The sequence below is a fragment of the Myotis daubentonii genome, chromosome 15 (genome assembly GCF_963259705.1).
Source record: "Myotis daubentonii chromosome 15, mMyoDau2.1, whole genome shotgun sequence".
Classification (NCBI taxonomy): domain Eukaryota; kingdom Metazoa; phylum Chordata; class Mammalia; order Chiroptera; family Vespertilionidae; genus Myotis; species Myotis daubentonii.
In genome coordinates, this window is record NC_081854.1 from 58685964 (window position 1) to 58707324 (window position 21361).

The window sequence follows — 21361 nt, forward strand, 5'->3', positions numbered from 1 at the left end:
GGGAGGCGGAGGCCTGGGTGCGGGCGTGGGCCCCGCGGGCGGGCGGCGTGGGTGTCAGCGTGGCCGAGCGTCTCCCCTAGCCGGGAGCGTGCCCGCTGGGCCGGAGCCCACCCTGAGTGCCGCCCACAGGCTGCAGGGTGAGTCGGGGACACGGTGCTGCGTGAGGCTGTGCGGCAGCCGAGGCCCAGACTGCCTCCGGCCCCTCACCTTCACCGTGACCGTCCTCCGCAAGCCGGGTTAGCCCGCTGGGCACAGAGGGACTTCGGACGCCCCTGTGCCCGGCCCGGGGGACCTGGGCGACCTCCCTGTGAGATCCCAGACGCCCCGGGAGACGCGGCCTGATGAAGGCTGTCGCCAGGAGGTCACAGGGCGCTGCCGCCTCCGTTCGGAAGGTGCGTGAAGGTGCGTGAGGGCAGGAGAAGCTGCGCCTCCAGGCCCCTCCCTGCAGCGCCCGCTCCTGTCCACCCGCAGGCCCAGCCCGGCCTCCGGCTCAACGAGCAGCTCCCCGCTGGGGACTCGGCCCGGGCACCTCCCTCCGTGTTTTCTCCCCCACCTCACTCTCACTCGGACGTTGTCATGTGTTTGTCGCCCCTGTTTTGTCTCCTTTCTCCAGCTCAACCCCAAACTCCTCACAGGCCGGATGGATCTTGGGCTGACCCAGGGGGGCAGGGCTGGGCTCGGGCCTGAGGGTCCATCGCAGGGTGAGACCTGATCGGGCCTTCGGAGGTGAGAGGACACCGGATGGGCTCACCCCTGGGGATGGCTCAGGGTCCAGGGGACCTTGCCCGTCGGGAGCACAGTCTCCTCAGAACTTCTCTCAAGACAAGACCACAGGCCCAGGTTTAGGAAAGCCAACCCTACCTTCCAGGGCCCCCGGGCCCTGCAGTTATGGGTCTCTGGGCATCTGGACACGCCCATGCCAGCTCCGGCACAGCCCTGCCCAGCCCGCCGCACTGCCCAGCCCGCCACACTGCCCAACAGGCCGCACTGCCCAGCCCGCCACACTGCCCAGCCCGCCGCACTGCCCAACAGGCCGCACTGCCCAACAGGCCGCACTGCCCAGCCCGCCGCACTGCCCAACAGGCCGCACTGCCCAACAGGCTGCACTGCCCAGCCCACCACACTGCCCAGCCCGCCGCACTGCCCAACAGGCCGCACTGCCCAACAGGCCGCACTGCCCAGCCCGCCGCACTGCCCAGCCCGCCGCACTGCCCAACAGGCCGCACTGCCCAGCCCGCCGCACTGCCCAACAGGCCGCACTGCCCAGCCCGCCGCACTGCCCAGCCCGCCACACTGCCCAGCCCGCCGCACTGCCCAGCCCGCCACACTGCCCAGCCCGCCGCACTGCCCAGCCTGCCACACTGCCCAGCCCGCCGCACTGCCCAGCCCGCCGCACTGCCCAGCCCGCCGCACTGCCCAGCCCACCGCACTGCCCAGCCTGCCACACTGCCCAGCCCGCCACACTGCCCAGCCCGCCGCACTGCCCAACATGCCACACTGCCCAACAGGCCGCACTGCCCAGCCTGCCACACTGCCCAGCCCGCCGCACTGCCCAGCCTGCCACACTGCCCAACATGCCACACTGCCCAACAGGCCGCACTGCCCAGCCCGCCACACTGCCCAACAGGCCGCACTGCCCAGCCCACCACACTGCCCAGCCCGCCGCACTGCCCAGCCCGCCGCACTGCCCAGCCTGCCACACTGCCCAACATGCCACACTGCCCAACAGGCCGCACTGCCCAGCCCGCCACACTGCCCAACAGGCCGCACTGCCCAGCCCACCACACTGCCCAACATGCCACACTGCCCAACAGGCCACACTGCCCAGCCCACCACACTGCCCAACATGCCACACTGCCCAACAGGCCACACTGCCCAGCCCGCCGCACTGCCCAGCCTTCCACACTGCCCAACATGCCACACTGCCCCACAGGCCGCACTGCCCAGCCCGCCACACTGCCCAACAGGCCGCACTGCCCAGCCCACCACACTGCCCAGCCCGCCGCACTGCCCAGCCCGCCGCACTGTCCAGCCTGCCACACTGCCCAACAGGCCGCACTGCCCAACAGGACGCACTGCCCAGCCTGGCACACTGCCCAGCCCGCCGCACTGCCCAGCTTGCCACACTGCCCAACAGGCCGCACTGCCCAACAGGCCGCACTGCCCAGCCCACCACACTGCCCAGCCCGCCGCACTGCCCAGCCCGCCACACTGCCCAGCCTGCCGCACTGCCCAACAGGCCGCACTGCCCAGCCTGCCACACTGCCCAACAGGCCGCACTGCCCAGCCCGCCACACTGCCCAACAGGCCACACTGCCCAGCCCGCCACACTGCCCAACAGGCCGCACGCCACAGAAAAGCCCCCTCCCTCCCACTGCATCCGTCTGAGGCTGTCACCGCAGCCTTCAAACCATCTGACTGGGTGGGAGCCCGTCACACTGTCACCGGCTCAGCTTTCATTAGGCGGCGGCTCTCTGTTAGCCTAGCCAAGCAGAAGAACTCAAACACATGCACAAATTAAATCGACATCCAAACTCCACCAATAGACAAAGCAATTTAAATGATATTCATTAGAGCGATGACAAGCCCTGATGAGGCTTCAGGAGCCGGTCCGTCAGCCCGCCGGCGGGTGTCAGGGCCGCTGAGGCGGAACCCACGGCGGCACCTCCATTTTTTAGGCAAAGAAAACGCCTCTTTCCCGACACACCCGCGTCACTCCCTCCACGCCTCCCGCTCTGCCCGCCACGGCCACCGGCCCTGGTTGCTGGACACAGGTAAGGCCACGGACCCGAGCCTCATCCGGAGGAAAAAGCAGCCACTCGACTTCTTTTTTCCATAAATGCTCCAATTAAAACAGATTTCGGTTTCTCGTAACTTCCCTTCACTGGGCCTGGGAGATCTCTAACTCACTATTATGACGGTCGTAAATGTGTCCCTGATCCTGCCGTGGGAAAAAAATAATGGACCTGAAATGTTGAAATGCGATAATTTTTGAAACTGAACCCTCCAAATTTAAAGTCATTTCCAAAGTCCTATTTAAACGTCTTAATTGTTAAAGAAAGAGAAGGATGAACACCCCTACTCTGCTGCCGCCTGGCGGGGTTCACAGGCCTGTAGGGCATGGGACTCTCGGGGCCCCACTCGTGGGGGCAAGGAGCCACGCCAGCCCCAGGCCATGTCTGAGCCCCGCAGTGCCACGGAAGGATTGGAGTCCACTTAGAAAAAGAGAGCCACACGGTGACTGCGATCCGTTGCTCAGGGCAGAGCAAGGCCACGGCCACGGCCACGGCCACGCGATCTCTGGGCTTTGGTGTTTGCAGCCCAGGTAACACCCACAGCAGGGCCGCGACCAGCAACTTTACCTGATGCCTGCACTGCTGTCTATGCTTTTATGCTCAAGGCTAATTATGTGTGTCCTTGGCTTTGAGCAGCATGGCTCAGTGGTTACACATCGACCTATGAACCAGGAGGTCATGGTTCGATTCCCGGTCAGGGCACATGCCTGGGCTGCGGCTCGAGCCCCAGTGAAGGGGTGTGCAGGAGGCAACCGGTCAATGCTTCTTTTTCATCATTGATGTTTCTCTCTCTCTCTCCCTTCCTCTGAAATCAATAAAGAATATATTTTTTAAAAATTTTTAATTATGTGTCCTTGGCTTCGAGCAGAGAGAATGTTGCCTGCACCCATATTGGCAAAATCAGGATTCTTAGAAACACCTGTAGCTGGGACGTGCCTGCACGAGGGGGTGTGAGCTCTGACTGGGAGAGTGAAGCCGGCCACACCGTCCCTTCGAACTTCCTGTGACAATGGGAACGCCCCACAGTGTCCCAAAGTAGCCGCCGGCCACATGTGGCTACTGAGCACTTGAACCAGGGCCAGCACAGCTGAGGAACTGAGATTCCATTTTATTTCTTTCAATGTGAGCACTCACATGTGGCTGGCAGCTCCTATAGGGACAGCTCGGGCTAGACAGGAAACACAGGGACCTGGTCCCCGGGAGCTGACTGTGGCTGCGATTCCTGGGAAGGGGCACCTTGCTGATCATCGCTGTCATCGGACTGAGAGCATCTCGGTCCGGGACGTTACACAAAGGGCATGGGAAGCAGCCCCTTGATCTCCGTCACTGGAAGTCAACGCTGAAAACACCTGGCTCCTTGGACCAGGACTGGGGTGCTGACCCCAGAATGCTGAGCCCTGAGAAGACGCTGGCGTCGGTGGAAGTCACTCCTGAGTCATCATCATGCTGTCCAGGAGCGCCCAGGCGCTGGGTTGGCGGAGCAGGGGATGTGGTCCCAAAGACGTGAGCTGGAGCCTTTCCCACAGCACAGCCGCTCCGGAGCGGAGTGTCCTGCCCCGCGTGGTGCCGGGTTCCGCCAAGAGGGGCTGCCCGCCCGCGGCCCAGGGGACATGCATTTCCAGGTTTCCTTTGGCCAAAGATCTCACGTGCTTAATAACAAATCCCGAGAGAGAAAAGGTCAGTGTTTCTATCACCAAAAGCATAACTCTCTGGTCGAGTAAAAATGGTAATTTCTCCATCGCTAATAGGGTAACAGCTATTGTTTTAAAGTTAAAGTATTTATTACTAAGAGTGGTGTTGGGGTTTGCGTGTTTCCATTTTTATGATTGCTTCCTGTTATACAAAGTGTGTTATTTTTGTGCTAAATAATCAACAGAATACAAGGCAACGGCCATTTTCCGATTTCAAGAGAGCCGCACAGATGAATTTGAAAAAGTGCTATCATTTGATTTTCCCATGAGATGACTTAGCACCCGGGGACGATGGCTCTCACCCAGCCTCTGCTCAAGGCGCCTGGCTTCCCGCGGCTGCGGTCCCGCCACGCAAGCTCCGGGCTCCCGGCCCTGCTCTCACGGAGCTCAGCGCCCTGGGCTCGGCAGGCTGCAGGCCTGGCTTCTGTGTAAATGTGGTCACGCCAGGCCTGAGGAGCAGTGCAGTTGGGTGGGTGCTGACCCGCCTTGCCGCGTGGTCAGAGCTGGAAGTCGCCCTCGGCTTGCAGAGCCCGCGGCCCGAACTCCTGGGCCTTCTGGGGACAGCCCTGCGCCTGGCACAGCTCCTCCTGGGTGGCCGCCGACACTCTTCCCTTTCGCAGCAGGAAATGAAGCAGAGGTGCTGGGGGACGGGTCCTCATCACAGCCGGCCCCTCACGCCCTGGGCTCTGTTCACGGCAGCATCCTGGCCACCGAACGTGGAGGCTGCCGCGCGGTGCTTTGCTGCCTGTCGGCTGCGGCGAGGGGCTGTGAGGTGGCATATTGATTTCTTGTTGTGAAGTGAGCTGTTCAAGCTCCATTTAAGGTTTTCATCTTGCATGTAGCCCTGAGCACATCAGAGCACCATAAATTAGTTAAATTGCACATTTATCACAAATGTTATTTTAAGATACTGTGTAAAGGTGATGGCTGTGAGATACAGGGGGGCTGCGGCAAGCCGGGCGGGACGGGCGAGGTCGTCCCCTGCACACCTGTGATTAAACCGCCCTCCCCCCGGGACCCAGGTAAAGACGGACTTGGATGACAGTCCTCCGCACTCACACCCTCCGTGAGCCTCCCTGCGGGGCGGCCGCCTCTGCCTGGCCGGGAGCAGCTGGCTGCGTCCTGCTTCGCCGCGGGAGCAGTAGGCGCCGGCTCGGGGGGCAGCTATTCCAGGCGCTGGCCCACCCTCAGCCAGGACAGCGTCCGGTGACCCTGAACTGAGTGGCCTTGCATGTCCAGGTGGGCTGAGGCCCGGCCGCCCCTCCGTGATGTGTGGTTGGGGGCTGTCACTGCCCAGTGAGGTGTGCACCCCGTCCCGGGCCCTCGGCTGCCCAGGCACTGCTTCCCCTTGGGGTGAAGTGACTTTCAGGGCCTGAGTACAAGCAGCCCCCCCCCCCCCCCCCGGCTCTGAGCCTGGATGCCGAGTGAGTGACCGTGTGCCCCCTTCCTGGACCAGACATGCTCACTCCAACCAAATGGGAGTCCCAGGGGTGGGGGCGCGGCCTGAGGAGGAGCTGGGCAGAGGTCAGGTTCTTCTCCCCAACTGTCCAGGGCTCCACCAGCACCACAAACCCCACCCCCCCAAGCCGCACGGGCCGGGTGGTGACGGAAGTGTTGTCAGTTTACTCTGTTAGAGGCAGGACTTTGGGTTCTAATAAACCCACGCTACATTTACCCGGGAAACGCTCAGAGCAGAGATCTGGGCTCCGGGAGGAGAGGGTGTGGAGGCACAGGAGGGAGCGGGTCTGTGCCCGGGGCCGGGTTCCCTGGAGAGGGCTCAGGCGGCCCGGTGACGGGCCACACGAGATGGGACCCCAGGGAAGCCCTCGCGGGCCCCGACCACGTGGGCGTCTGCGTCACAGGCGTGAGCGCAGCCAGCCTGGAACCCATTTGCCAAAACCCTGTTCTGAACTCGGGTGAGTTTCTCTCTAAAACCAGGAGAGAGATGACTGCCGATGAGACGGGCGCAGACAGCGATCTGGGACTCATCCTGACAAAAGGGGTGGGGATGAATGGAAGCATGTGGGCGTGTTGCCAAACATCTCTGAAAGGGCTTAATTTACATTTTTAATAAGAGTATCTCTTTCAGGTGAGGTGTTTCCTGCACCACGTGGCAGGCTGCAGCTCTCATTGGTGTAATCCTGGGGTGGGAGCTGTGGTTCGCGGGAACGCAAGAGGGGTTTGCGCACGTAACAAAGGTGTTTCACAACTTTACGTGACATGCCGCGTCTTGTTGGCACGATGTGCCAGAACTCATAGGAGCTGGTGACAATCGTATAAACGCTCTCCCCACGCCCCCCGGTGCGGGTGCCGCCCCCACCCCGGACCTCCCGGGCCTCGTCACCACGGGAGCTTCTGTGCCCTGGGCCCGACTCCACCTGCCCCTCCTGGTTGTCTGCCGCGCCGTGGAAATCGCACGTCAACGGGCAGGAGCCGCCGTGCGTGGAGGCTTCCAGAGACCTCACTTCCCATCTGCCTCCTCACACCCAGGGGAAGACCGGACCCCACCCCACGCCAGCCCCCCAGCTGGGACCCGGCGCTCTGTCCCCCACCTACAGCCTCCCTGGCCCAGAGAGAAGCTATCCACAGGCAAATGTCTTCCTTTCTCCCCAGTGTGCAGCCCAAGCCGCCTCAGAGCGTGTTCCTGCTCTCCCGGCGCCGAGTTCACGGAAACTCCCCTGATTTACAGCGGCTCCCGCCTGCCAGCACCTGGCAGACCCCGCGGCCACCTCAGCCATAAACAGACCGCGCGCAATTCCCTTTTAATGCGCTCGTTAGTCGGAGCACATTTCAGACATAATTGTGAACGCGACACAAAATTATAGCAAAAAGACGATTTTAATGCTGCCGTAGAAAAAGGGTTATGTGAAGAGTCACAGAATGGTGGTGCATTGTCAACGAAACGGGGCACACAGTGTGGGAAGTGGCTGTGCTGTGTACATGCCGAGATTTTATACACGGGTTTTCACGGGGTGTCAGCTGTCAGTTACTGCTGCAAATTAACTGCCAAAACTGGGGGAGAACGGGATCACTGGGAGAGCGGTAACCACGGGTTACCTTTCATGAGCCTAAAGATAAAGCTGCAGTGTGGGATCTGGGGAGAATAATTAGGAGGAGAAAACAGAAAGTTACCGTTTGAAACAAAAAGGCATCCGGCCACTGGCCTGGCAGCCAAGGGCTGAGAAGTACGTGGGGAGGGCGGCCCCGGGGCCGCAGCAAAGTATTACAGTACAAACATTTTAAAGGCTTTATCAATGTTTAGGAAATACAGTACAAGTCTCTCTCTCTCTCTCTTTTTTTTGTTCTTTTTTTTTCCTTTTCAAGTAGACTTAACCCTTTGAGCACTGAGTTTATTTTGAGCATTCTTTGATTTCTAATAAATACCTTTAAAAAACGATGTGCAAAATAGTGACGATGCTGCCTGCCGTGGACGTCGCGCTGGCCTCGTTGGTTCAGACTGCTCGGAACGAATGATGACACGGTGCTAATAAATATGTATAATTTAAACGGGAACCTCTATCAATATAGATGTACTGTATAGCAAAACAAACAATCATACTTTGCTTTCAGATAATGTTTCTGTATACTTTATAAATGCTATCTGTGGCATCTTCTGTATAATTTACAATGTTTGCATGTAAAAAAACAGAACCCATAGACCTTAAAAAAGGAAACAGAAATATACACTATACACAGGCACGGCTTATGCCCAGAGCATAGCGGGTCCATAAAACACTGTTGCTATAAATGCAGGAAAAAAGGTCATTTAACCACAATCACATTCTTCATAAGAGAGTCTGAAATCTATACAATATATACATTTATGTTTCAATGTGAAAATAATATTCTTTTAAATTTCAAGGCGTGTTATACCCCTGCAGATCTGCATAAATGGAGGTTCATATTATTAATTTTAACGAAGCTGGTAAGGAGTTTACAAAACAGAGCTTCATACATTATTATCATTTTATTTTATTTTTTTTTTTAACCAAACGAATGCAAAAGTGCTTCAAAGTACTCAGAGGGCTAAAGATGAAAGGGTGAGGAACGCGGCGCACCCACTCCGGGCGCATGGAGGGGCGCTTCGGTATAAATGCTTAATTAAATGGTCTGTTACGCATGCAGCTTGGAGCGTCGGTGCTCACGACTAAATCCCATTTACACAGAGTTCCAAACACTTAGCACTGCGCGTCGCCTTCCTGGTTACCAGTAACCACCGCTGATTACGCACCTCTATCAACACTCTACAGTCGTACAGAACCGCCCGCCCGCGCTGCCGGGAGGACGGGAACCTGTGTGCGGCGGGACAGAGCGGCCTCGGTGCGGGCGCCGCCTCCCCAGAGCAGACCACCGCCGTCTGGGCCGGAAGCCACTGCTACTGCTTCTCCAGCTCGGACACGTAGAGCAGGTGGTCCTCCGGGGACTTCCCGTGGGTTTTGCTGAGGTGCAGCTTGACGGCGTGCTTGCTCGCGAAGGTGCGGCTGCACAGTCTGCACTGGTGGGAGGTGCCCAGGTCCTCCTCGGGGGAGGCGGTCGTCAGCTTCTCTGACGGTGACTTGGTTTGTGCTGTCTGGCTGTTCAGCTGCTCGGCGGACAGTCTGGACAAGTCCCGGAGCCGGAAGCCCAGGTGCGACTCCAGGTGGCTGATGTAGGTGGAGGGAGTCCTGATTTGTGACGCGCAGTCATTGCAGAAGAACACGGGGTGGCCCGTGTCCAGGTTTTTGAGGAACTTGGTCCCGCCTGTCCTTCGGAGCTGGTACTTGACGTTGGCCAGCCAGTGGCTGATGGTGGTCATGGAGAGCCCCGTGAACCGGGAGATGTGCATGCGCTCCTGGGGGCTCAGGTCCGACATGATGAACTTGCCCTCCGAGGTCTGCCGCAGGCTGGCGGCGAACTGGGCCTGCAGGATCAGCAGGTGCTGCGGGTTCCAGTTGGACTGGCGGCCCTTCCTCTTCTGCGCGGGCGTCGCCTCCTCGGCCTCCTCCAGGGTGGTCCCGTCGACGTCGGACTTCTCGGAGACGCTGGAGGGGGTGGAGGCCTTGGACGTGTGGCTCTCCGTCAGGTTCTTGAGCATGTCGGAGATGTCGGACAGGGCGTTCTCGCGCAGCGGCGAGCTCGACATGAAGGACACGACGGCGGACGTCTTCGCCGTCGTCGCGGTGGATGAGGAGGTGGCCGGGGACGTGGACGTGGGGGACAGGAGCACCGAGCCCAGCGAGCAGCCTTTGTCACTCTTCCCTTTCGTCAGGTCGATGGGCTGGTCGTTGCTGGCGTGGTAGAAATAGCGGTCCAGGGGGTCCGCCTTCTTGGCCGGCAGCGGAGGGGGCGTGGCCACGGCCGCCTTCTCGGCCAGGCTGTTGCTCATCTTGAAGAGCATGCTCATGGGGTCCAGGGCCGGCAGGGAGGGCTTGGCGGCCTTGCCCAGGTGGATGTTCATGACGGACTGCAGGGCGCTCAGGGGGTTCACGAAGGGCTGCTCGGGCGGGTGGTCGGTGATGATGGCCGTGCTGCTCAGGCTGCCGGCCCCGGGCTTGCCCGGCTCCTGGCCGTTCTCCACAGGCTCCGCTGGGGGGCTGCCCTCCTTGTCGCCTTCGCGCGGGGGGCTGGGGCTGTGCTCCTGGCTGCGGAAGCCGCCTTCGCCAGAGGCCTCCATCTTGACGGGCTCGCTGGCGTCGCTGCCGCAGGGGGAAGGGGTGGCCCGCCTGGGTGGAGAGAGCTTGCCCTCCGGCTCCTTCATCTTCTCCTCGACCTTGGCCACTTTCTCAGTGACCTTTTTCACCAGCTCCTCCATGGCGTGGAAGTTGGTCTTGGGCATGGGCGAGGTCTGGCTGCTGGGTGGGGGGACCAGGGTCTGGCTCTTTGCAGGGGACAGGATCTCGCTGTTGCCGAACATGGGTTTCAGGGGCGCGCTCTTCCCCGACGAGCCCAGGGACAGCTTCATCATGTTGGGGAGCTGGTAGGCGGCGTGGATGCTGGGGTAGCCGCCCCAGCTGGGGGTGCCGTTCTGGGCCTTGTTGATGGCAGATGTCACGGTGTTCTCAAGAGACTTGAGGATGTCCAGGCCCCCCTTGGGACTCTCCTCCAAGTCATTTTCCGTCAAATAGTGGTACTTGGAGGAGATGTCATACTTCTCTTCCTCTTCGCAGGGCTTCTCTTTGTCCTTCGGTTTCTCGTCGGGGACGGCTTTCTCCTTGTCCACTTCCTTCTTGACCTCTACGGTCAGTTTGGGGGAGACGCTGGCCGGCGTGTGGCAGGGGGACGCGAAGGTGGTGGCCGCCAGGGGCACGGACTGCACCTTCTCGTCCAGCAGGGTGGTGACAGTGGGCGTGACGGGCGTCTCCATGATGGGTTTCCCCTTCTTCATGGCCGAGTTGGTGACCTTGATGAAGTGGCCGGTGACCATCATGTGGGCGGTGAGCTCCTGCAGGGAGTCGTGGGAGCTGCCGCACTCCATGCACTTGAGGATCTGGGACTTGCGGGCCTCGAAGTGCCAGGCGTAGCTGGCCCCGTTCTGGTGGCCGTAGCGGTTGTTGGGCGTGATGTAGGGGTTGGCGTTCTTCTGCAGCACGTCGTTGGTGTCGGCCAGCGTGGCCTTGGGCGTCCCGCCCGTGGAGTCCGGCGAGCTGGGCAGCTCCAGCTCCGCGGGCGCCTTCTTCCGGGCGGCGGGGAGGATTTTGGCCGCAACGGGCGTGACGGGCTCCTTCAGAGGCACTTTTTGGTAGTGTTTCGTTTTGATCATGTGGACGCTCAGGTCCTGTAGGGACTCGAACGAGTGGCCGCAGTACATGCACTTGAGCACCTTCTGGGCGTCCTCCTTCCCCTCCATCTCCAGCAGCGAGCGCTTGCGCGGCTTGGACCAGCGCTTGGGGTTGTTGTTGTCCGCCTCGTGGTTGTCGTCGCGGTAGTGGCCCGTCTCGTTCATGTGCACCGTCAGCTCCACTAGCGTGTCGTAGGCGGCGCTGCAGTCCCGGCAGCGGAACTTGCTGGCGCCCGTGAAGATGGAGCCGTAGAGCTTGCTGCTCTGCCGGTACAGCTGCACGGTGCTGAAGAGGCTGGGCTCGGGCAGCGCGCGGCTCGGCGACACCTGCTGCAGCGTCTTGGCCATGGCGCTCTGGTGCCAGTCGAAGCTGCCGCTGCCGCAGCTGCTGCTACTGCTGCTGCTGCTGCTGCTGCTGCCCGGGTTCTTCTCCGAGGACGGCTGGTGCAGGTTGAGGCTGAGGGTGGACCAGTAGGAGTTGGACAGGAAGTTGTTGTACACGGCCTTCATCTGCTCCAGGCTGTCCGACACGGAGGTCTCCTCCAGCGCCGCCGCCCCCTCCTTGGTCTCCTCCTCGTTCTTGATGGAGGCGCTTTCGAAGTCGGCCAGGCGGTCGCTGGCCTCGCTGATGTGGGACTCGCTGTCCATGTCGTGGCTGGAGAACTCGGCGGCCGGCGAGTTCTGGTAGCTGGCGCAGGGCTTGCCGAGCTCCTTCTCGGGGCATGCGTACTTGGCCGAGGGCTCCCCATCTGCCGGGCTCCCCGCGGGGTCCAGCTCTTCCTCCACCAGGGCGGCAGCCTTGAGCTCGTCGGACACATAGGCTGCGTGGTGACAGGCGGGAAGGTGGGGCAGGTGTGACAGAAAGAGGAGAGACCGGGAGGAGAAGAGAAAGAGAAGAAAGCATTAGTAGGTGTTGGTCTTACCTGGAATATTTTCTCAGCTCCCGGGAAAAGGCAGCGAAGCCGATGGGCACATTTATTTGTAAAATTAAATAGTTACAATGTGGTGTTTCTCTGGAGCACAAAAAATATCTGCTCTTCAAACATAATTTGCCACCTTATTCTTCTCAAGGGGCAACAGCTTGAAATTAAAACTAAATTTGAAATTAATGAAGCACATTCTGGAGGTGGCACTCACTCCTAAAGTAATGAATTACCTGTATCAACCTCAGAGACAGCAGTTCCTGTCTGTCAATTAATATGTCTTATGCTTCTCCTACCCCTAATGCATTTCTTAACAGACAGGTTCACAATTTAAATTAAGCAAGCATTTTTTACTCATTACATTTTTGAGGCTCAATCTTTAATAAATACAAAGGACAAAAACATCAATAAAATTTTTACGAAGTAAAAAGAAAGTACACCAACTGAAGTAAATTGAAGATGAGATTGTGTGGCTTTTCCCCCTTTTATCCTCTGGAAAAGCGGGTCTCCCGGAAGCTGAGCGCACATGACCTACCAAGAGACGGGCACTGGTGTGCTCCAGACGGGAGGGAAGAGGCCCTGCGCCCTGTCCACGCGGCCGTCCGGCCGCCTGCACGCACACGCCGGCGCAGGTGCTGTCAGAGCCAGCTCGGGACCATTGGTATGCGGCGCTCACTCCTGCTGTGTCAATATATACAAGACCTCGCCGTGGACCTTACAAATGCCAAAGTGTTTGCTCTTTAGACGACTTTGTCAATATTCACTCAGCACCAGCCTCACGGGCACCACGGCCCGGCCGCTCCGGGAGCCGGAGGCTCGGAGGTAAACCCGCGAGCAGGTCCCGAGCAGGTGAGGGCGGGCGGGCACCTGGCTGCAGAGGCACCCGCCCGGGCGAGGCCGGAGGACACTGGTTATTGGAACAAAATGACCTTTTCATTCTCCTGCACTTGGTGACTGGGGTTACTCCGGAGGGGAGCCCGCCTGGCCCTGAACGCTGAGTGGGGCCGTGGAGGACAGCACCGTGGACGTCCCTCACCCACTGGGTCCCCAGGAGGCGGAGCCCTGTGGGGGTCACAGTCTGAAGCCAGAGGAGAAGGGGCGTCACTGTCTGCCCCCCACACCCGTGTGCTGCAGGCCAGCGGGGCGAGCGTGGGAGGCCAGAGCCGCCTGCATGGCGGACGGAAAACGGACACAGACTCTGGGAAAGAGCAGCTCTGAGTGGGCTTCACTGCCACACGGCCCCGGCGCCCTCGGCGGGTTTCACCCGGAACCAGCGCGGGACTCAGACCAGTGAGGACCCGCAGACGCGCCCACAGGCTTCCGGCGGGTCCGCCCGCTGTGCCTTCCCAGGCCTGTCTGAGCACCTGGCTTCCTGCGCTGAGAAGCGGGTGGGGGCTGCATCCCGGTGCCCGGGGAGGACCAGCCTAGGGGCAGGGACACTGCTCCTGGCACACGAGGGAGCGAGGTCCCTTCTGAGGGACAGGGGGCGGCCCTGCTCCGGCCGTCGGAGGTGCGACGTGCTGGGGGGACCTTAAGTGTGAGGCCGTGCGCTGAGGCTGACACGTTAAAGGCTGATAAGCTCTTTCCCTCGGCCAGGCCCAATGGGCAGGGTCCACAGGGGGCCTGGCTGCCGGGCTGGCCACGCTGACACAGGGGATGCGTGCCCTGGAAAAGGGACAGAAAGGGAAACTGCAGAGCCGCACTGTCCCACCTTCCTCAGCTCACAGCACGGTGTGAGGCCTGGCTCGCAAACCCCCGGGACCAGCATTTGGGGGGGTGAGGGGGGGCACCGGGGGAGGGTGACCAGGGTCGCAGTCTGTCTGGACCCGCCCTGGGGTGAGCACAGGGAGCCCTGCATCAGGGGCTCCCCTCGTCCTGGCAGACGGGACGCGGAGCAGACGGGTCAGATAAGTGCTTCTCAACTTTCCTAAGGCCGCGACCCTTTAATACAGTTCCTCATGTTGTGGTGACCCCCAATTTCATTGTTACAAATTGAACATCATTAAAGCATAGTGATTCATCACAAAAACAATATGTAATTATATGTGTGTTTTCCGATGGTTTTAGGCGACCCCTGTGAAAGGGTCTTTCAACCCCCAAAGGGGTCGCGACCCACAGGTTGAGAACCACTGGGTCAGAGCACCGGCCCCTGGAGCCCAGCCGTGTGCACAGGGATGGATCTCGGTGCTTGTCTCCCAGAGACACCCAGGAACCACCCCTGGGCGCTCTGCTCCCACTCCAGCCCCGGGAACTCCGTGTGGGAGAGGCAGAAATCCGACTCGGCCCCTGAAGCCAAAAGAAGCAGGGCCAGGAGCACAGGGAAGAGCCCACCGTGGCGTGGAGGCCGCCAGTGAAGGGGAAGCCTAGTGGCTCCCCGGTCCACCTCCCGCCCCGGGAGCACGTGGCTCCCAGAGCAGGGACCCCAGAAGCTCAGTGCAGGCACCACCTCCCCACTGCTGGCCCGGAGCCCCTCGCTGGCCCCGCTGACGGGGGAGTGACGCCGTGAGTGAATGGACCACCAGCGCACAGCACAGACGCCTTCTCCTGCCTCCTCGACAGCTGCCCGGACACCGAGGTGATGGAGGCTCGACCAGTCCCAGAGCAGAGCTGGTCTGACCCAAGTCCTTCCTGGGTCGGCTCTGAGTGACGGCATGTCAGCAGGGCTCTGCAGACAGGCCTCGGGGCTGGCAGGACACAGAACCCACCCGGAGTGGGTCTCCTTGCAGGGCAGCAGCCTGGGCCCACCCACAGCCCACTCACCACCCACCCACTGGGCCCATCTGGCTGGGTTCCTGGGGGAAGGCGTGTTCCAGTGGGGGAGGCGCCTCAGACCCCAGACCCTCTGGCTGCCAGGGTCCCCACAGCCCAGGCCCTGCCTGACCACCTTCTCCAGGGGAGCCCAGCCCTGTGTCAGGTAAGCTCTGGTCTTGAGCCACCGCCTTCCTCTCCACGGGAGAAAACCTCCCTCTCACCCTGTTCTAATCACACCTGGGACGTCCAACCGAAAGGACCCGCGTCACACAAAGGGCCGCTTCGCGCCTCTGGGTGCTTTCACAGGGTCTCTCTGTGCAAAGTGCCTGCCCCTGGCCCACGGGGCGGGAGCGCCTCTGACAGTCACCCAGGAGCTAGGGGAGCCCATCCCACGGGCTGCTGGGAGCCCTGGAGGGTGCAGGGGCAGTGCCGCAGGCGGGTGCTCAGGCTGGGCCACAGTGATCACAGGCTCACTCACTGGGCAGCTCCCAGCTCCCGGAAGCTCAGGGCCCGGGAAGGCGACAGCCAGGATGGGGTGAGTCCCCTGGCTGCTGCTGGGCGGGGCTTTGAGGAGCAGCACTGAGGGAAACCTTCCTTCTGGTGCAGGAGAGCCAGGAGATGGCGGAGGGGTGATGGGTGGAGGGAGCTCAGCAAAGGCACTGGCAGCACCACGGTGAGTGGACCGAGTTGTGGGGCCTGTTAGGACACTCGGCAGGGAGCAGAGAAAGTCTGTGCCAGGAGGGCTTTGCTGGGCCCTCCAGCGCCCGCCTGGGGACTTGGGGCCCCAGAAACCTCCCTCGGGCTGTCTGAGTGACGAGGTCGCAGCCTCTAGGGACAAAGAGAGCGGCGTTCTTGGGGGTCCCAGGGAGACCAGGGGCCTCTCGGGCAGCCCTGCGGCTGCCGCTGCCCCGGAACCAGGAGGAGCCCAAAGGGCCGCCGGGCCGTGGTCCTGGGGTCAGGACTTCTCCCGAGGCGGCAGCCGCCCCGACGGACTGTCTCCCTCCAGCGAGGCGGGATGCTCATGTGAGCCAGCTGGTTTGATGTGATGTGTGAGGCGCCGGCCGTTCGGTTGGTGGCACCTGCTCACGAAGCTGGGCGGTTCTCATGCAGGTAGAGCGTGACCTCGCTGTGGGTGGGGCAGTCGGCGCGAGCAAGGCCAGAGTGACCAGGGGCTCAGGCTGAAGGCCGCGGCCGATCCTCTGAGGCAGTGACCGTGACCCGTGACCCTCCCAGGCGTTGGAGCCCCACCCTGTTCCGAAGGCACAGACGCGGAACCCAGACAGGCCCCTTCCTGCAGATGCTGGGGAGAGCGAGCGGCCTGGGCCCCCGGAGCCATGCCTGGAGCCCCCCACCCCCATCAGGCCAGCCCCTCCCCCGCCCCCGGGACCTCCTGGGAAGGCAGAAGGCACAGAGGAAGTCAGGGCGATAGAGGCCCTGGACAGAGAGGAAAGACAGCTCCCTCAGCTCCAAATGCACCCATTTCCAGGGATACGCTCAGCTACAGAGGGGCACCAATCCCACCCAAAGGAATGCGCACCACGGACACAGTCACCCGGACAGCGGTCGGCGGACAGAACTTCCCGAATGAAGAGTGAATAAGCCCTCCGTGCGGGACACCTGAGCCCCACGGGCACCACGCCCCCAGGGGAAGTCCCTCCCCGCCAGAACCGCCAGGCAGAACCGTGGTCCAGCCCAGCCCGGGGGTGGTGGCGGCGGACAGGCCATTCGCCTGCTAACCCAGGACCATCTACGGGGCAAAGCCAAGTCGCGGCAGAGAGGAGGAGACGGCGACGCCCCTGTGGCACTGCCTGCCCGCGTCTGCCCGCGCCTGGAGTGGAGAGTCTAAGTCTGAGCCTCTTCCCTGGGCCCTTCGCCTCTGTCAGTTCACAAAATCCCGGAGGCAGCCCCTCACTGACCACGGACCTCAGGACGTGGAGAGTCACTTCCTCCAAACAGCAGATCCTCTCTCCCCGTGTGGAAGCCCCGACCACAGCCAACAGCAGCCGGTGAGTCCTGACGCGGAAGGTGCTTGGACGTCCCAACCCCGTGCGCAGAGGTCAGTGCCTCAGACACCATCAGCTCGGGGCCTGGGAGCTCCTGAGGGAGGAGAGGGACCCTCACCAGGGAGCCTGGAGTCCCCCCTAAGGCAGCTGTGGGACCCAGCGGACTCCTATCTGTCTACACAGGATCTCACAACCTGGGGGACCACAGCTGAGAACAGGGCGACGGGCTGGGGGGAGGGGGGCAGCCTTGACGATGGGCCTGTCCCGAGTGGGCTGTACTGTGCAAGCCCAGTGCTCACCAGGCCTTCGCGCTGCTCCCCCAGCACCCACAGCGCTGTGTTCAGGGAGCAGTACACAGGGTTTTCAAGAGAGAGGGGTCAATTCACATGGAAGACGGCCAACTGGTTCACCAAACCCACCTACCCTTCCATCCACCCCCATCCAACACCCACTCTATCCAATACCCACCCCCACCCAACACCCACCCCCACCCCCACCCAACACCCACCCCATCCAACACCCACCCCATCCAACACCCACCCCACCCAACACCCACCACCACCCAACACCCACCACCACCCAACACCCACCCCATCCAACACCCACCCCCATCCAACACCCACCCCCACCCCATCCAACACCCACCCCATCCAACATCCACCCCCATCCAACACCCACCCCCACCCAACACCCACCCCACCCAACACCCACCCCACCCAACACCCACCCCCACCCAACACCCACCCCCACCCCCACCCAACACCCACCCCATCCAACACCCACCCCATCCAACATCCACCCCCATCCAACACCCACCCCCACCCCATCCAACATCCACCCCAACCCAACACCCACCCCCATCCAACACCCACCCCCACCCAACACCCACCCCTACCCAACACCCACCCCATCCAACATCCACCCCCACCCAACATCCACCCCCACCCAACATCCACCCCCACCCAACACCCACCCCCATCCAACACCCACCCCCACCCAACACCCACCCCTACCCAACACCCACCCCATCCAACATCCACCCCCACCAACATCCACCCCCATCCAACACCCACCCCCACCCAACACCCACCCCCATCCAACACCCACCCCTACCCAACACCTACCCCCATCCAACACCCACCCCACCCAACACCCACCCCCATCCAACATCCAGCCACCCACCCACCCATCCACCCACCCATCCACCCATCCATCTATCCACCTACCCATAGATCCACCCACCCAGTAAGCCATCCCTTCATCTACATGTATATGACACTAAATACATACTCTCCATGCTTTCGAGTGAGGAAGAAGTTACCAAAATGAACAGCTCAGAGTCACAGCCTAAGGGTCTTGGTTAAGGAGCTCCGAGCATTAGAGGGTCAGGCCCACACCAGCTCCTAAGCTGGACACCCAGGGCCAGCATCACCCACCTCCACCGCACCATCCGCGCCCGGTCTCACTGCCCACCCCACCACGCGTGCCCCTTCCCCTGGGAAGGTTTCTCTGGTCTCGTCGTGGCGTCTGCTCTCTCGCTCTCCTTCCACGTGGCGTCTGAGGCTCCATTTCTCACATGGCTCCCTGCCTGCCAACACCCTCCTCCGCCCGCCCCTTCAGGTCTGTTCCCACCTGCCTCTCTCATTTCAGGGACAGACACGGACGGAAAGGCCTCCCAGGTCTAATTCTAGGGGAACTAAGGAGGGGTGGTCGGCACTGCCGTCTGCGTCTGTCCTGGGTTCATCTCCGTGTGTGCGATGGCTACCGCACGCATCAGTGTCTCTCCATACACCTCCCAGGGGCTGGGACCGCGCGCCTTGCCCCGCCCCCTCACGCGACCCGCGTAAACACCCCAGTGACTCCTGGCCCAGGTCCCCCAATGGGTAGGCGCCGCTTAGGGTGAGCGCCACCACAGACAAGTGTCAGCACAGGCGGAAGCCCCCCAGCTTCCTCCACACTCTCCAGTTCAGGGCAGAGCAGCCTGCAGGGCCCCCCACCTCACATAGGTCACCTCCTCCCACGCCTCAGAGCAGAGACAGGGGCGAGGGCCAAGGGCGTGCCCCCGTGACTGCTGGCTAATGTGGGTGAGAGCTGCCTGTGGGCGAGGACACTGTCCCCAGGGCCTGGCGCACGCTGGGGGCCTGCAAATCTCTTTGAATTGAATCAAACGTTCAAATGAAAAGATGTCACAGATACAGAAGGCAGACGTCATGCTTGCTCTTTTTGGTTTGTTTTGTTTCCCTGACCGAGAAGACAAGCAGATTTCCATAGGAATTAAACCCAGATCGGTTGTCAACACACAGGCCTCCTGCCCCTGAAGCCCTGCCTCGCAGGATGGCACCCCCATGGGGAGGGAGGGAGCTCTGGAACATCCCCGGGGAGGGCAAGCCAACATCATGCCCATTGAATGGACAGGGAGACTGAGGCTCAGGGAGTGGGAAGCTTCTCTCCTCCCCTGGCCAAGAGGGCAAGTGTCTTTTCATCTGAAAACAGACAGGGCGGGAGGGAGGGCTGCTTTCCAGGGCAGGGACACCTGGGAGCTCCTGAGTCAGGTGCCGGCTCTGCGAGGGGGAGAGGGGGCACAGGCAGAGTCCCCACCTCGGGAAATCATTGCCCCGCACTGCCCGCCTCGCCTCCTGCACAAACCCCTTGGAGCCTCCGCCGGCCCTGTTCCCGCTGCCCGCTGCCTCCGAGGGGAGTCTGGACCACCACCGCCACCGGGAGGACGCATGTCACAGGAGCAGAGACACTTGCCAAATGCCTTTCCCTTACAAGCACCCCCATCATGACCTGTGTTAATGAAGTTAATTGAATTTAAGATCAATAATGGTTAATTATTGCAATTTGACATGCAGAGACGAATGGCTCCCAGACAGAGCAGTGTGTGTGTGTGTGTGTGTGTGTGTGTGTGTGTGTGTGTGTGTGCGCGCGTGCAGGGTGCGGACTCTCCCTGCGAAGGTGGGCACCTCCCCTGGGCAGGATCCCACGGCCCCATCGATCCCAGCGATCTGATCGACCTTCCAGCTCCGGGGAATGTTCTGCACACGGCTCTAACCCTGTCCCCGCGCCATGCTTGCCGCGCACCACAGATCCCCAGAGACAGATGAGGGCCTGCGGGACCCAGCAGCTGCCACGGAGGGGGAGCCTGTGGTCCGGACTCAGGCTGCCTCACTGCACAGGGACAGCGCTCCGGGATCAGGGCAGTTAGGTATGATCACAATCCAACACCAATTTTCTTTTTTTTTTTTTTGCATCACCAAAGATGGCCTCAATTTGACATTAAAAAAAGCCCAGCTGGGAAAGTAGGTTACAACTAGCTTCCTGTGGGATGGCCTCTGGGGGCGGGTCCAGGCCTCTCTCCTGCTGAGGGGACCAGGGGCCCATACATGGCTCCCGGGGGACGTCTCCTCTCCGGGAGGTTTCTCTAGAGGAAGCCGTGTCCCCAGGAGCTCCAGGGCCGACAGCCCTCCCCGCACACAGAGCCCGTCGGGGGTGCACTGGGCGACTTCTAAGGACGGAGGGGCCGTGGGAGCAAGGAGCTGACGGGAGCACGGACTGCGGTGCACCGAGCGCCTGACGTGAGATTATGCAAAACCACCGTCGAGCCGAGCGCTCATCATCTCCGTGTCAATCACTTGAAAGATCTCTGAGAGCATGTTTACATTAAACACGCTCGTTCAGGAGGAGAGCCTTGCGGCTGTATCAGAACAGCTTCCACTGCCATTAGCGAATCTCAGAGGCGTCTCCTGGGCGAGGATAGGACGGCGGTGGCAGGCGGGTGGGGCCTGCGACACCAGGCCTGAGGGACGTGAGGGACCCAGTCCCCGGTTCCTCAGAGGGAGGATGGCTGGGCCCTCCCGAGTCCCGGAAGGCGGTGCCCCAACGAAAAGCACTGCCTTTCCCCACCGGGGTGGCCGGCCCATGGGCCCTGTGCCACCTTGTGTAACCAGCACACGCCGGTGCACAGGGACAACTGCTGGGATTAAAATGCGACGGCCACAGCCAGGACGTCCCTGTGCCAGCGCCTCGTCCCGGCCTCCATACTGTGCACCATGAGAACGGCATGGAAATCACCAGATGAGGGCATGGCACCCGGGGTGCGGCCGAGCCGGACGTGCCCGAAGGAGAGGCTCCAGCATCGTCACGGAGCAGGTGCCACAGGGACGATGGCAAGGCCCGCCGAGGGCCCCGTGTGGACACTCAGGAGCCCCTAGCGAGGCCGCCCGCTTCCCCCGGCCCAGCGGGCAGTGACACTGGGGTGATGGCAGCAGTGGGCGTCCCCCGGGGTTCTCGCTATTCTTGTTTTCAGGACACTGTGGAGGGTTCATTCCCCTCTCCCCGCCTGCCTCCTCACACCCACCCTCTTCTCATGTGAGGACACTGGGTCCCCCTGAGTGCCCGGCTGGTCAAACAGCAGCCAGCACGTGGGGGCGCTGCTGAC

At 61.4% G+C, this 21361-nt stretch overlaps 2 protein-coding genes across 3 annotated transcripts in view; one reads left to right on the forward strand and one right to left on the reverse strand.

The window, feature by feature from the left end:
- The first annotated feature begins 888 nt into the window (after positions 1-888).
- On the forward strand, positions 889-2388 carry LOC132216288 (uncharacterized). Its single transcript, XM_059665454.1, has one exon. It carries the CDS (start codon positions 889-891, stop codon positions 2386-2388), a length of 1500 nt encoding a protein of 499 aa, XP_059521437.1.
- A 4917-nt stretch (positions 2389-7305) lies between these two features.
- The window catches only part of TSHZ3 (teashirt zinc finger homeobox 3), a 57742-nt gene continuing 43686 nt past the window's right edge, over positions 7306-21361 (reverse strand). For both annotated transcript variants that reach the window (XM_059668161.1, XM_059668160.1), the window contains one exon: positions 7306-12064. In XM_059668161.1, the coding sequence (XP_059524144.1) occupies positions 8862-12064 (3203 nt within the window). In that variant the 3' untranslated portion in view covers positions 7306-8861. The remainder of the gene's footprint in view (positions 12065-21361) is intronic.